Source organism: Diplotaxodon limnothrissa, linkage group LG11 (assembly GCF_057381915.1).
Source record: "Diplotaxodon limnothrissa isolate DT_005_m linkage group LG11, D_limnothrissa_male_GT1.1, whole genome shotgun sequence".
Taxonomy (NCBI): domain Eukaryota; kingdom Metazoa; phylum Chordata; class Actinopteri; order Cichliformes; family Cichlidae; genus Diplotaxodon; species Diplotaxodon limnothrissa.
The window spans coordinates 27,233,677-27,246,912 of NC_140606.1; the positions used below are offsets into that span (position 1 = coordinate 27,233,677).

Sequence of the window (13,236 nt, forward strand, 5' to 3'; positions counted from 1 at the left end):
TACAGCAACAGAACACCAGGTTAACCAAAAATGGATTACAGACAATTGGAAAAACACTATCCGGTTTGATGTTTCAATATTTGGATCATAGAATCAGAATTTGGCATAAACAACATCAAAACACAAATCCACCCAGGCTTTTATCAATGGTTCAGGCTGCTGCTGGTGTAAAGGTGTGGAAGATGTTTTCGTGGCACATTTTGGGCCATCATTTAAACGCCACAGCCTACCTGAGGATTGTTGCTGACCACGTCCATCCCTTTATGCCCACAGTGTACCCATCTTCTGATGACTGCTTCCAGCAGGATAGTGCACCATGTCACATAGCTCAGATCATCTGAAACTAGTTTCTTGAACATGACAATGTTCACTGTATTCAAATGTCCTCCGCAGAGATTTGCATCATGGATGCGCAGCCTACAAATTTGCAGCAACTGTGTGATGCCATCTTGTCAACAAAGACCAGAATCTGTGAAGAATGTTCTTAGCGCCTTGCTGAATCTATGCCACAAAGAATTAAGACAGATCTAAAGGAAAGCACTGTGTGCCAAATGAAGGGGTAGGTAAGTGTATTGTGTAATGTTTATTTTAAATGTACGTTTTGTTTATGTCATATTTAACATCTCTCTCACTCTCATACCTATATCTATTTTTTTGGGGGGTGGGGGTGGGGGGGGGGGGGGGGTTAACAGTATTAAAAAGATGAATAAATGTCAAATTGACTGCTCTAGCATTTTTTTTATTTTTTATTTTAACACAGAAACAAACTGTAACTGAAACTTGTTATTCAGGCATAATATTTGTGTAAAAGCTTTCCATATAGGTGATGGGGTTGATTTTCAGGAACTGGCCTTGGCTCCTTAGTTCCAGTGAAGGGAACTCTTAATACTTCAGCATACCAAGACATTTTGGACAGTTTCATGCTCTAAACTTTGTGGGAACAATTTAAGGATGGTCCCTTGCTATTCCAACATGACTGCGCACCAGTGCACAAAGCGAGGTCCATAAAGACATGGATGAGCGAGCTTGGTGTGGAAGAACTTGACTGGCCTGACTGACCTCATGGCATTCATCTTTGGGATGAATCAGAGCAGAGACTGCGAGCCAGGCCTTCTCGTCCAACATCAGTGTCCGACTTCGCAAATGTGCTTCAGGAAAAACGGCCAAAAATTTGGATAAACACGTTCCTAAACCTTGTGGAAAGCCTTCCCAGAATAGCGGAAGCAGTTATAGCTTCACAAGGTGGGGTGAAATCATGTCAAACCCTATCGATTAAGAATGAGATGCCACATTAAGTCCATGAGCATGTGAAGGCAGATGAGTGAATACAAAAGAGGGAAAAAACAAAATCACAGAAAAGTAAACCCAAACAGCACAGTGTAAAAGTTTAATATGACGACGAGTCCATCTGCTTACTCGGATAAAATCCTAACTCAAGTAATGATAGTAATACCCTGTCATATTCATCTAATACGTCAAATATTTATCAAATCATGTTTTCAGCATCACGTGCTTGTCATAAATATGTTGCCATCAACTGTCAACTGTAAAAACATAACCTCGTATATACAAAACAAATATACACATATATAAGGTGAATAACATCTCGTGTTACATGAACTCAATCTGTTCACAATATTCAAGTGAAACCACAACATTACAAAGATTGACTCAAGTAAGGCAGTGTTTTAAACAGTCCTGGAAACTGGGTGCTCTTATCCTAGTCACCATCATCGTGATATCCAGGACAGCGGTTTGATCAATGAGACAGTGAGGTCGGGCTGGACATTTCTCCAAACTGTGACTCTGCCAACGCCGACATCTCCGGGTCGATCTGAGAAAAGAAGGTCCGTGATTTGGACTACCAGCATTTTAACATACCCACAGTTAAACGTCCACAGGCAGCATCTGATCAGGAAAGAGCTTTACTCACCTGTGGCTCTTTATCCTTTTCTTGACGAGGAATTCGATGCCTCTTTTTCTTTGTCCCAGCCACATGATGTGATGCTGCAGATGGAGTGGAACCGGAAACACCGTTGAGCTTTTCATCCTCCGCTGCAGCAGCCGGCTCCAAATGGGCTCCAGATTCATCCTGAAACAAAGGCAAGGGGAAAAACAAAATAGTATTCATAACTATCTCTGTAGGACCTTTCAAAGTTTAGCAAGCAAAAGCAGAAGAACTAATACAAACAGAAAGCTGAAGGAAAACCCTGCCTACTGCCCTGGCCTGAAACTACCAACATCAGGAAAGGTTTCACAGAATGAGGGAGCCACAGGTTATTTTCCCATACACTTCTATACAGTAAGTCTTTTTGGACCCAGAGAAGTTGCGCTTTGGTATCCATTAAAAAAAAGGTTTAAGGCACTAACGCAGGGGTAGGGAACTCCAGGCCTCGGGAGTCAGTGTCCTGCAGGTTTTAGATCTCACCCTGGGTCAACACACCTGAATCAAATGATTAGTTCATTACCAGGCCTGTGGAGAACTTCGGTTGTATCCCAATTCAGGGTCTGCAGCCTTAAAGGCCGCATTTTAAGGCCAATTGCGTCACAGCGATGCGACGAAGACTGTTCCAATTCAAAGGCTGCTCAAAATGCGTCCCTCAAATGCGTCCTTCATTTCACTGAATTTTAAGGATGTGGTGGTGTAGACTTCGTGGCCCAAAATATCCCAGAATGCATAGCGCGGCGGTGGGTGTGGATAATTTTGCTGGGAAAAAAAAAAAAAAAAAAAAACGGCAGAAGAGGAGCGGCCGGAGAGTAAACTTTTAAAAGTAAGTACTGAATATGATGTCACTTATTTATGTGCGAATGTTTAATAACGAAGAACATTAAAACATTACTGTTGGCCACATGTTGGCAAAGTTATGTGACATTAGTGACATTTGTACTAACTTGGTTTTAAAGCCTTTACTTAATATATGCCGTTCAATAGCTGACCTTAATCTTATAGAGAATGTGATGATTTTATGGATATTTAAATTAAGCACTGAGACAAATTTAGTAATGCCAACATATTAAAAGAACAATATGTGTCTCTCATATATATAACACAGTTATATATACAGTGTCAAAGAAACCTGTCTTTGAGTGAAGATTTAAGGTGACAGGAAATATAAATAATATAAATAAATGCAGCTTGAATCTTTACTGAAGCTCAGTATTTGAAACAGAGTTCATTCACTGCTGTAATAACTAATAATGATTGAAATTATAACTTTAATATTGGCCATATTATATTTACATTACCAAAGTGAGATGACTTTAGTCTCATGAACAACATGAGCTAATTGTTATTTACTAGCTAATCTTAAATGACTGTTCAGTACAGAAGTGAAGCCCAATAATCATGATTTCACAGTCAGCCTCAGATACTTATCAAATCAAAGCTCATGTAGAAACAAACAAATGAACAAAACCTTTTCTCCTTCATTTCTGTCAAATAATGCTGTATGAAATGTTTACAGCTGTTAGTGTCATGGTTGCTAGGCAACCTGGGCAGCACGACGGAGGCTAGACCGTCCCATTTCACAAGCCTGTCACTTCGGCCTTAGTGGTTTTTGAGTATGCGGCCCTTGTGGACCGTTAAGGCTGCGTACTTTAAGACTGCAGACCCTGAATTGGGATACAGCCTTCAGGATATTTTGAGGAGGTAATTTAGCCATTTAAATCAGCTGTGTTGGATCAAGGACACATCTAAAACTTGCAGGACACCGGCTCTCGAGGCCTGGAGTTCCCTAACCCTGCACTAATGCGTTGGCTTCACTTTTCATACGCAGAAGCTACTTCCATCTTTTATATTGTCTTTGATATCCACCCATGTTTGGTAATCCTTACCTCAAGCAGTATAGTGAGCTGAGCGTTTCTGTAGTCATCCCCGTGAGCATCTAAGGTCTTCATGAGGAATCTGTGAGAGTTAACACAACCCACAGATGAGCCATAAAGTGAGCAACTTCTCAGAAAACATACAAAATCTTCAGTTATTATAATGACAGTTTATACCTCCTTTCTTTCTTCAGACGTCGAGTAATTCTTTGCACTTGGTGAAGGCGACCCAGGATCTTCTGATTTACCTGAACAAAGTGCATGTGTTGGATCAATGATGAACTGATATATCAGAATATTAAAGCAGCAGGAGAATATTCAGAAACCTTATTGAAATAATTGCAGTTGAATCAGAAGTCAGGCCTGTGCGATGTAAGGTCGCACAAACCATTTACTAGATACTAGAATTTAAACTTGATACAGATACTCAGGAAAACACTGAATACTCAATACTATGTTCGAAGCTACTACTATTACTAGTAAAAAAAAGAAGAAATAATTAAAAAAAAAAAAAAGAAGGCATTATTTCTGAAGATTAAAACAATAAAAAAAACAATAACATCAATGAGAGCAGTTTTTTTTATATTATATAAAAAAACCAAACAAACAATATTTTAGGTTGTGTGAGTCACTGCTGTGCTTCTCATGACTTTCACTGCTGATCAAATAGATTCATTAATGTTTCTGTCAGCCGTTTTGGTCTAGCTGCCGATACACTTCCCTCTGACTCAATCTGGCACTTAACAACACAATGTAACACTTTTTAGATAAAAGTAATGTGTTACTTTTAAATGAACACCCTCCATTAACATCACATGTTATGGGCAGGACTGGTACGGTTTGCTGCCTAGCCCTAACAAAGTTTTATTATTAGCCATAGTCACTACCTTAATAATAACTTAACAGATAGATAGATAATGTGGCTATTAGATAATAATATAACAGTAATGTACCAGCCAGGTTAATGTTTATCATAACATTTTAATACTTCAGTGTTGTTGAAACTGGAGTTCTACTGACACCTCAAAGTGTTGTTTAGCTGCTAGTGAGGGGAGGGCTGTGTACCTGCGTGTGTTTGCAGCACTGCTGTGTGAAGCTTTGTTTCAGTGGTGTTGATCTGGTCATTTTTATTATTCACGTATCATTTTTTTTTTTACCATAACACACACCTGTTCAATTTCTTTACATTTCCTGCTCAGAGCCACATATTTCCTTTTGTCAAGAGCTCTTTTTTCTTCATCTTCTTGTGTTGTGCTCTCAAGCAGCTCGGTGCCTCCTGGACCCAGCTCCACCTAAACAAATACAAAAGCAGGATTCTGTTTTGTGTCTGGCATCACATTGTTTGTTCTCACAAGAAAACACTTTTACCTGTTCAATGTTTCAAAGCAAAACCCAAGTCAAGCAGAAAGTCATCTTATTATAGCCACATTATTCAGCAAGAGCTAGGAAATAAAAACTGCTATGCAGTGTATAATGAATTAGAAAGATTAATCTCCAATACATGTAAATGTGGGTAGCACATGGGAGTGTAACCATGTGCTTTGAGCCAAACTCCCCATATTCTAAAAATTCTAATGGGAAAGGAGAGGGGGCAATGATGTGTAAAGTAGCAGCTATTCAGTGACATTTTCATGCATGAGATCTGTGTCACAGAGGATCGAAGTTCATAGGGAGAAGGTCAGCTCTCTGAGTACTAATGTAGTCTCATTTCTAAGGGAAAAGATGGAGAAAACTAAAAAAGCTAAACTCCTGAACCAAAAAAGAAGACAGAAAAAAATGGAGTAAATGTCTGTGAAGAATGAGTGTCTTGTTTAAACAAATATAATGACTGGTGTTTCTTCATTTAAAGGTTTTTAAGACCAGCATTACTATTATATTATATAAATTCTGCATCAGTGTACTGATTCATATCTGCTGGCAACATTGGAGACTTGGTTAAATGAGCTGTGAATTTGTATTAATTGGCAAACTAACTAAGTGTTACCATGTGTGCTAACATGACAAGCACCTTTATAAAGATCAATAAAATTACCTCTCCCGGTCCCAGCTCCACACCACCAGGCTCCAGTTCTGCTTCCAGGATGTGACCTCCAAATAAAGGAGGCAGAGCCAAGCCAGAAAAATCCTCCATCATCTGGAGGGAAAGAAGTTTCTCTGTTAATGTAAACAGCCTGTGCAGCGGTTATGAGTCATTCATCAAGAAGAAATACTAGCAAATACACTGGGCAAATAGGATTCAACGGCCTCACTGCCTAGCGCCAGCAATGGTGTTTTAACACTAGCATCCCCAGGCTAGTGATACAAACCACTCAGTTTGTATGTGAAGCAAAGTGGCTGAAATTGACCCACGTGGACAGCAGCTGTCCTCTGACTTTATAGCGGAAATACCTGCAGCAAAGGAGGTGCTCAGGATTTACTCCGCTACACTTATCTTAAAGATTTAGTTGCACATTATTTGCCGATATAAACTTATAACACAAAATTTAAATCTACTATTTTACTGCGCGATGCTGAGATCTGGATAGTAATTACAGTAACTCAACAGCTGTTTGTGAGTCAGTAAAAGCCTGATATAGTGGTCGGGGTTCCCAGTGGAGTAAAAACGGCTGAAAAGTTCAAAACAAGAATTTCCCGTGTTTTAGACTTCTGATGTCACCACGCCTGATTATTGTTTAGTACTAAAACAATCCATTAGTCTAATAGTACTTACATTTGTTAGTCTCGAAACGATGTTTTTAACGTGTGTTTAAAGCGACACTTCGACCAGTGTCATCATCAACCTGAGCACAAGCTGCGTGCAGTGTCGTTTTCTCTGTTTAGCTTTAGCTAAGGCCGTTTAATAGCATGATAGCTGACTTAAATCAATCCCGAAGCTTCCAGGGATCCTCTGTTTCCCTCTCTGTTTTCGTGCGGCGGGCGCAGGAATTATACGTCATTTTTAGCAGTCACTACATTTCCCATGAGAACTCGCTCGGTGGAAACTACACCAAACAATATGGCGGGTATGTGTATATTTTGTCATCTTTTTGACTTCTAATCAGTGAAATTCGGTTTACTTGGACCCTCGGATAGTACAGATAAACACCTTATATATTTAAAATTACTCTAACCGGATCTTAGAAATACTTTAGTTCTGATGTATTCGTTCGAAAAATGTGACCTTGGATGTGTTGCTAACATTAACTAGCATTGGTTAACCGTACGTAGCCTGTCACTCGGTGCGGTTTTTAACCTGCCCGTGGGTTTCTGTCTGCAGGAATCGGAGCTTTCCTGAGGAATGCGTGGAACAAGGAGCCGGTTATCATGGCTTCTTGTGGAATTGGACTGGTTGGTAAGTCGCCAACCTGTTAGAAATCTGTGAGAGTGGTGCAGCGAGAGAGAAAGAGAGAGAGAGAGAGAGAGAGAGAGAGCATAGCTTTAAATAACATACAATGGCAGTTCTGCAACGCCGATGAATGACAGTGTGGCAACATGAAATATTAATCAGAAGATTGCTAGCTATACGTCTCACAATAATCCGCTTTCGTAGACTTACATCAGCGTAGCTGTCTTGTGTTCAGTTTAATTTAACTGAGTATACGATTTATATGTCCAGCATGGAAAGACCGAATAAAGAAAACAAATAAGCACGTTATAGTCTTTGTGTGTCAAGTCCTTTTATTTATATTGCACGTGTTAAAACAACAGTAGTTGACCAAAGTGCTTTAAAGGCACAGTCACTTGTAATCCAGGTCTCAAGAACCCAATTAAAATCCACGAGTCACCTCACACTTGACAAAAGGCAATTTAAAGTAGATAGAGCTTCGATCTTTTAGAGCTGATTTAAAACAGTTTATTGTCGAACAGCTTCTTATGTGGGGTAGCAGACTATTCCAGAGCCAGGGGGGGGGGCAAACACAGCAAAAACCCAATCACTTTTAATTTTTATGAAAGAAGTTGTTGTGATGATGACCTCAGTGACCTGGAGTTAAAAGATCTGTAATATATTGTGGAGGTAATCTATGGATTAAAACAGGACTGATATTCTGCCTTTTCTTTGTACAAGTTAAGAGTCGAGCGGCTGCATTTTGAACCACCTGCAAACGAGAGAGAGAGTGGCATCGAGCGATCCTACATTGCTTGTATAGAGGTGGCACGATGGTGTACTTCACCAGCGAGCCTTGCTGTGTTCCAGCGTCCTCTCACAGTTGAAACTTTTATGCATGTTGGTGGTTTGAAACTGGCTGTGGATGTGGGGCAGCTATTAGGGGTGGGGGGAAAAATTCGATACTGTGTAGTATCGTGATATTTTGTTTGCTAATAATGTATCGATACAGGGACAGCAGAAATCGATATTTTGTTACAAAAAAGGTTTTTGTGCTCTGACTTCAGAGCATGTTGATCCTTTTTCTGAGCAAGAATCCTGACATTCCTTCACTGTCCAAATGTGTTTAACTTTTTTTTGGCAGCAATAAACATGACAGTTTACTTATTTTAATTTAAGACATGTTTTATTTTAATTAAGTTTAAAACTTTTTTATTTAATGTAAAATTATATTTTGTTTTCATTTACTTTCAAATCTGTCAGTTGCTGAATGGGCTGCATAGTTTTCATAAATTGCATAGTTCAGAATAGCTATAATTGTACCAGATGGTTGCACTCAGTTAATTTGGACTAGACTGTAATACAAACCGTTCAGTTTGTCAACAATAAAACTGAAATGAGAGAAAGACTGAGTGCGAGACTTTGATATTAGATAAAATGAATATTGATAAAGTTTACCTTTATGTACAGAATATGAATATCGCAAAATATTTTTTAAAAATTGCAATAATATCGTATCGTGCGTTAAGTATTGTGATAATATCGTATCGTGAGTTGTATGGTGATTCCCACCTCTAGCAGCTATATGCTTAAAGTTTATGGAATACAGTGCTATTTGGATAACATGTAACTTGTAGATTGAAGTGCTTTGTGTGGTAAGTAGGTGTAGAAAAGTTCGATATAAATACATTATTTAACAACACAATACAGAATTTACTGAATTTTTGTGGCCAATATCAAATTAGGTTATAATCAGAAAATAACAATGTCATTGCCCATGAACTTTCCAGCAGTGTATTTAAGAAATTATTTGGCAGCTTGACTCTAAAATCTCGGCTAACTTGGCATCACCATCTGCCCGCCTGTTATGTTACTCTGCTTCATGTACTGCAGACAGTTGGCTTTGGTTACTCGTGTTATTCAACGACCAGCGATTTGAGGCGTCTTTGCTGATTCCACAGTAGTAGATATGTGGATGTTTGAGTCATGGAGGAATTTGTTGTGAAAACTAACATGAAATCACTTCTTCTGCATTATTATTTCGTTTCAAACTGGAGAAAATTAGTAAGCTAAAGAATCTAAACAAAGCAATTCAATGAGGGAGGAGTGTGTATACAGTTTCTTAATGAAACTTGTCCAAAATGCCGGACAAGTTAACATCAAACGGTTTTTGGTCAGAGGGCTCCAAAATCTTTTGGTCTGAATTTTCATAAATCAGCATTTTAAATGAGTAACTTTATATTGACACTTAAAGCCATGCCAGTCAGAGTCGTTGCTATCTGTGTTTATTATGTTTCTGTATGACTGTGCACCTTGTGCAATGATTCAATTATTCTCAATTGACCTATAGAGGCACAGTGAACTGTGAGTGTAATGCCATATGTGTTCAAATGTCTTTTCTCAGGTGCCATTCTTCCGTTCATCAGCCCACTTACAAAATATACAGCAATGTTGAACGCAGCTGTGCCGTACAACTACCCAGGTAAACACTGGCGATCTTTATGTCACAGCAGGTTCGAGTGTAATTGAAAGCTGACGTTTCAGCATCCTAAAACTCCTACCTTATTTTCTCTTCACAGTTCCCGTGCGAGATGATGGAAACATGCCCGACATTCCAGCTCATCCACGTGAACCAAAAGGAAGAAACTTGGATTGGATCAAAAATCTATAACTTCAGATTTTCTCATGTTAATATCTGTCTAAATAGTTGCCTCCAATGTCTGTGTCCAACAATAAAGATTCTATTTAATTCTACTTTTGTTTCATCTGTATTATTTCAGTGCATTTAGGTTAATGATGTGCAAACTATAGCAACAGTGTCTAATTGGTTCTGTTGAATTAATTAATAACAAAGCCTGTAATCAGTAACAGCATTAATAAGTATTTTGCTGTGAAATCGAAGCAGAGTTGATCAGTCACAGTTTAAGTTGCTTTAAGTTTGATCTACACCTTTACCTCTCAAACATACATACATGTGAAACAGTTTTTTTCTCAGTTAAAAGTTACTCAGGGTTAAGATTTTTGTTTTGAAACTAAGCTTCAACACAGTTCTGATCCTTCAGAGGTGGCTTAGTTTAAAAATAAGAAGCTGTAATCAGATTAAGGCTGGTATAAAAAATTCTTTTCATACCAGCTTTAATTCTGCTCGCACCCGTCATGGATGGATACCCCCTGTTTTTTGTTTTTTTGTTTTTTTGTTTTTTTTTAGTGAAAACATGAAGTAGGTTGTAAAATATCTTTCAATATCTCTTATTTCTTCTCACCTGTACAAAGTTTGAATATACTAAATAACAATATAACTGTGTGTTCTCTGCAGAAATCTCAGTTTTTCAAATCATGCAAAAGCTTGTTTCATCGACCTTTTATTTCACATGTAAGCATTAGTAGTCCAGATAAAGTCTGTTCCTCTGAAATATTCATAGTAGTGTTATATTCAGTAGTGTCTGAATAGATGCATTGTTTTCTGCAGATAAAGTGTATAAATAAATGTGTCTAATGTCGAACAACATTTCAATTCTAACAGAAGTGTTCTGAACTTGTGTTTGAGTTGTGACGGGACAGCTCTCGCCTACGTTGTTCAGCTTTGATTTAAAGTGCAGGGGAACTACTAACCACTTCATTAGGTACACTGTGCTTGTGCCAGGTTGGATCCCCTTTTGCTTTCTTTCAGAGCTTTTGTGGCACAGTTTCAACAAGTTGCTGGAAATATTCCTCAGAAAACCTCACAGTTTCTATCATGGCCAGATAATATTCTTCAAATACCATATTGTCTAACTTGTGGTGGGCCTGTGCATACTGTAACCTTATTTTCCTCACAGGAGTGGCACCCAGTGTGGTCTTCTGCTGCCGTAGCTTCTAGGTTTGATGTCTTGTGGATACAGAGATGCTCTTCTACATACCTCAGTTGTAGTGGTTATTTGAGTTATTGTTGCCTGACTATCAGCTTAAAGGAGTCTGGCCATTTTCACAGTCATGCCACATTCAAAGTCCCTTAAATCATCTTTTTTCCCCATTCGGATGTTCGGTTTGAACTTCAGGAGGTCCTTTTGATCATGTCTGCGTTCCTAAATGTATTTAGTTGCTGACATGTGATTGGCTGATGAGATATTTGCACTAACAAGCACCTGAACAGGTGTACCATAAGTGGCAATGAGTGTAGGTTTGAAACGTAAATAACGTTATCTGTTCATTTTACATTATTTACATTTTTTAATGAGTTTAATCTCACATGCAATTCTTTCAGAACTCTCCTCCTTGCTTTAAATGTATTTGTGACTAAATAATTTGCTTTTTAAAGGTTAAATTCAACTTGAATTAGTGACATTGTGTATCCAAACTCTGTACCAATTGTATCTCATTCTGTGTAAGTCACTCTGAGCTGAAGACTGAATTTCTCTACCAGCGGCTGTGCACTTTCCAGATGTTTGCTCTGTATTACCACAAAGCCCAAATGTTCTACCAAAGTGAAATTTTTACAAAGAAATCATAAATTCACACAATTTCTGGCACTATTTACATGCATTAAAAGCATTTTGCTGTCATCTTTATTAATGAAGCAACACTACACAAAGTGAGTACAATATATGCTGATAGATATTTTTTTCTACAAGCTTTTCAGGTGATATTATGAATCTAAAAGGTGCTAAAACATCAAAGTAACTTGAGGCAGTTAAACCAGGAACATAAACTGCTTCAGTTTGCACAGATTTCACTTTGTTAGAGGCAACAAAGAGGACAGAGCTACAAAAAAATTACTTTGGATGTCTGTAGATTACCATGAACACTTGCTCAGACGTTGGTCAACTTCCTGTATACTTTCTTCATCACTTTCACGGATACAGTTTCTCAGTAAAAACCTAATCATCATCTGTCTTAGCATCCATACATCACTTTAAGATTCTGCTTAGTCTGACTGATGGACGTACAACTACAATTAAGCAGCCTAGCTCGTGAATAGCTTTGGGACTGAAAAGAAATCAAGAAGACATCAAATCCAAAGACTAAGCATGCAAATCTCTCACTCTTAAGACTTTGAACCCTCCACGACATCCTACTTTCAAACAAAACACTTCTTTCGGTGATACCACTATCCAAACATTCAACTACCAACTTTTACAGTTTGTGTCTGTGAAGTTTACGAGTTTTCTTTGTGTTGTCAGCGATGCTCTGTATTTAAAAAGAGGACAATTTTGATGATTTCACTCAGCGAGTGGATGGATCAACTCTAGATAATCAAATTTCAAGCAGAAAGCAATTTTTTAAGTCATCTACTCGCAACTGCTAACATGTAACTTTACAGCAGCAGAATGAATGGTGTTAAGTGGCACAACAGGATGTATCTGACAGACTTGTGCCTTCAAACAACATCGCTCATGTTCAGAAACTAAAACATGACATAAACATAAGTCATTGTGCCAGTTTCATTAATGTCAAGTAGCTTATCCAGACAATCACTGTGTTAAAATAAAATGAAAAAAAAAACACACACACACACACTTTTAATACTTTTAAATGCTCACCTTCACCAGCACCAAGAAAATGCACCAGATCTGGCAGCTTTTCTAAAAAATATAATACTGTAATAGAGAAGGAGCCTGTCCTCTTCCCATAACACTTCATCATAGTCAATGTGCACAACCTGCTATTAGGATCCAGTCCCTAAATCAGCTGAACACAGAAAACATCTCTGAATATGCACAAAAATAACCAAAAAGGAAGAAAAAAACCTTTTTAAAACAGTAAAAGAAACAACTGTATCTGTCATAATTCAAACTAAAGCATGTTAGTTATTCAGGACAAGCCGGACACAGTGTGACAAACATGAAGCTAAACATCTAAACATCTAGTTTTTATATTAAAGCCAACACTTCACTAAAGCAGTTTCTCACATGTTACAATTGTCTCTTCTCCCCCAGCAACCTACAAATCCAGTCGGCTGTACTCATATTTATAACAGCCTTTATACTTGAAACACACAGAATATTACATTTAAAAGTAGAACATTAACATTAGCCAGTGTGCTTCTTTCCAGGAATCAACCTGAGGTGCGATGTACTGATGAACCACAGAGATACACTGCTGCTGCTGCTGCTGCGGTGGGAATAAAAAGC

General features: G+C 38.2%; 2 protein-coding genes across 2 annotated transcripts; one reads left to right on the plus strand and one right to left on the minus strand.

Moving 5' to 3' along the window:
- Nucleotides 1-1,611: 1,611 nt before the first annotated feature.
- On the minus strand, nucleotides 1,612-6,709 carry tfpt (TCF3 (E2A) fusion partner). The gene is made up of 7 exons (XM_085365571.1): nucleotides 6,533-6,709; nucleotides 5,855-5,956; nucleotides 4,992-5,114; nucleotides 4,000-4,070; nucleotides 3,835-3,904; nucleotides 1,934-2,092; nucleotides 1,612-1,834 (listed from the first exon to the last, which is right to left on the minus strand). Exons 2-7 carry the CDS (start codon nucleotides 5,954-5,956, stop codon nucleotides 1,760-1,762), a joined length of 600 nt encoding a protein of 199 aa, XP_085221697.1. The 5' UTR covers nucleotides 6,533-6,709; the 3' UTR covers nucleotides 1,612-1,759.
- A 72-nt stretch (nucleotides 6,710-6,781) lies between these two features.
- ndufa3 (NADH:ubiquinone oxidoreductase subunit A3) lies at nucleotides 6,782-9,855 on the plus strand. The gene is made up of 4 exons (XM_085365572.1): nucleotides 6,782-6,824; nucleotides 7,079-7,153; nucleotides 9,531-9,608; nucleotides 9,706-9,855. Exons 1-4 carry the CDS (start codon nucleotides 6,782-6,784, stop codon nucleotides 9,795-9,797), a joined length of 288 nt encoding a protein of 95 aa, XP_085221698.1. The 3' UTR covers nucleotides 9,798-9,855.
- The last annotated feature ends 3,381 nt before the right edge of the window (nucleotides 9,856-13,236 follow it).

Coding starts and splice junctions, on each gene's coding strand:
- ndufa3 (XM_085365572.1), top strand. CDS start 6,782: ATGAGAACTCGCTCGGTGGAAACTACACCAAACAATATGGCGG. Junction 7,154..9,530: donor TTGTGGAATTGGACTGGTTG/GTAAGTCGCCAA, acceptor GTCTTTTCTCAG/GTGCCATTCTTCCGTTCATC. Junction 9,609..9,705: donor TGTGCCGTACAACTACCCAG/GTAAACACTGGC, acceptor TTCTCTTCACAG/TTCCCGTGCGAGATGATGGA.
- tfpt (XM_085365571.1), bottom strand. CDS start 5,956: ATGATGGAGGATTTTTCTGGCTTGGCTCTGCCTCCTTTATTTGGAGGT. Junction 3,905..3,999: donor CGTCTGAAGAAAGAAAGGAG/GTATAAACTGTC, acceptor TAACTCTCACAG/ATTCCTCATGAAGACCTTAG. Junction 2,093..3,834: donor AGCTCACTATACTGCTTGAG/GTAAGGATTACC, acceptor CCTTTGTTTCAG/GATGAATCTGGAGCCCATTT.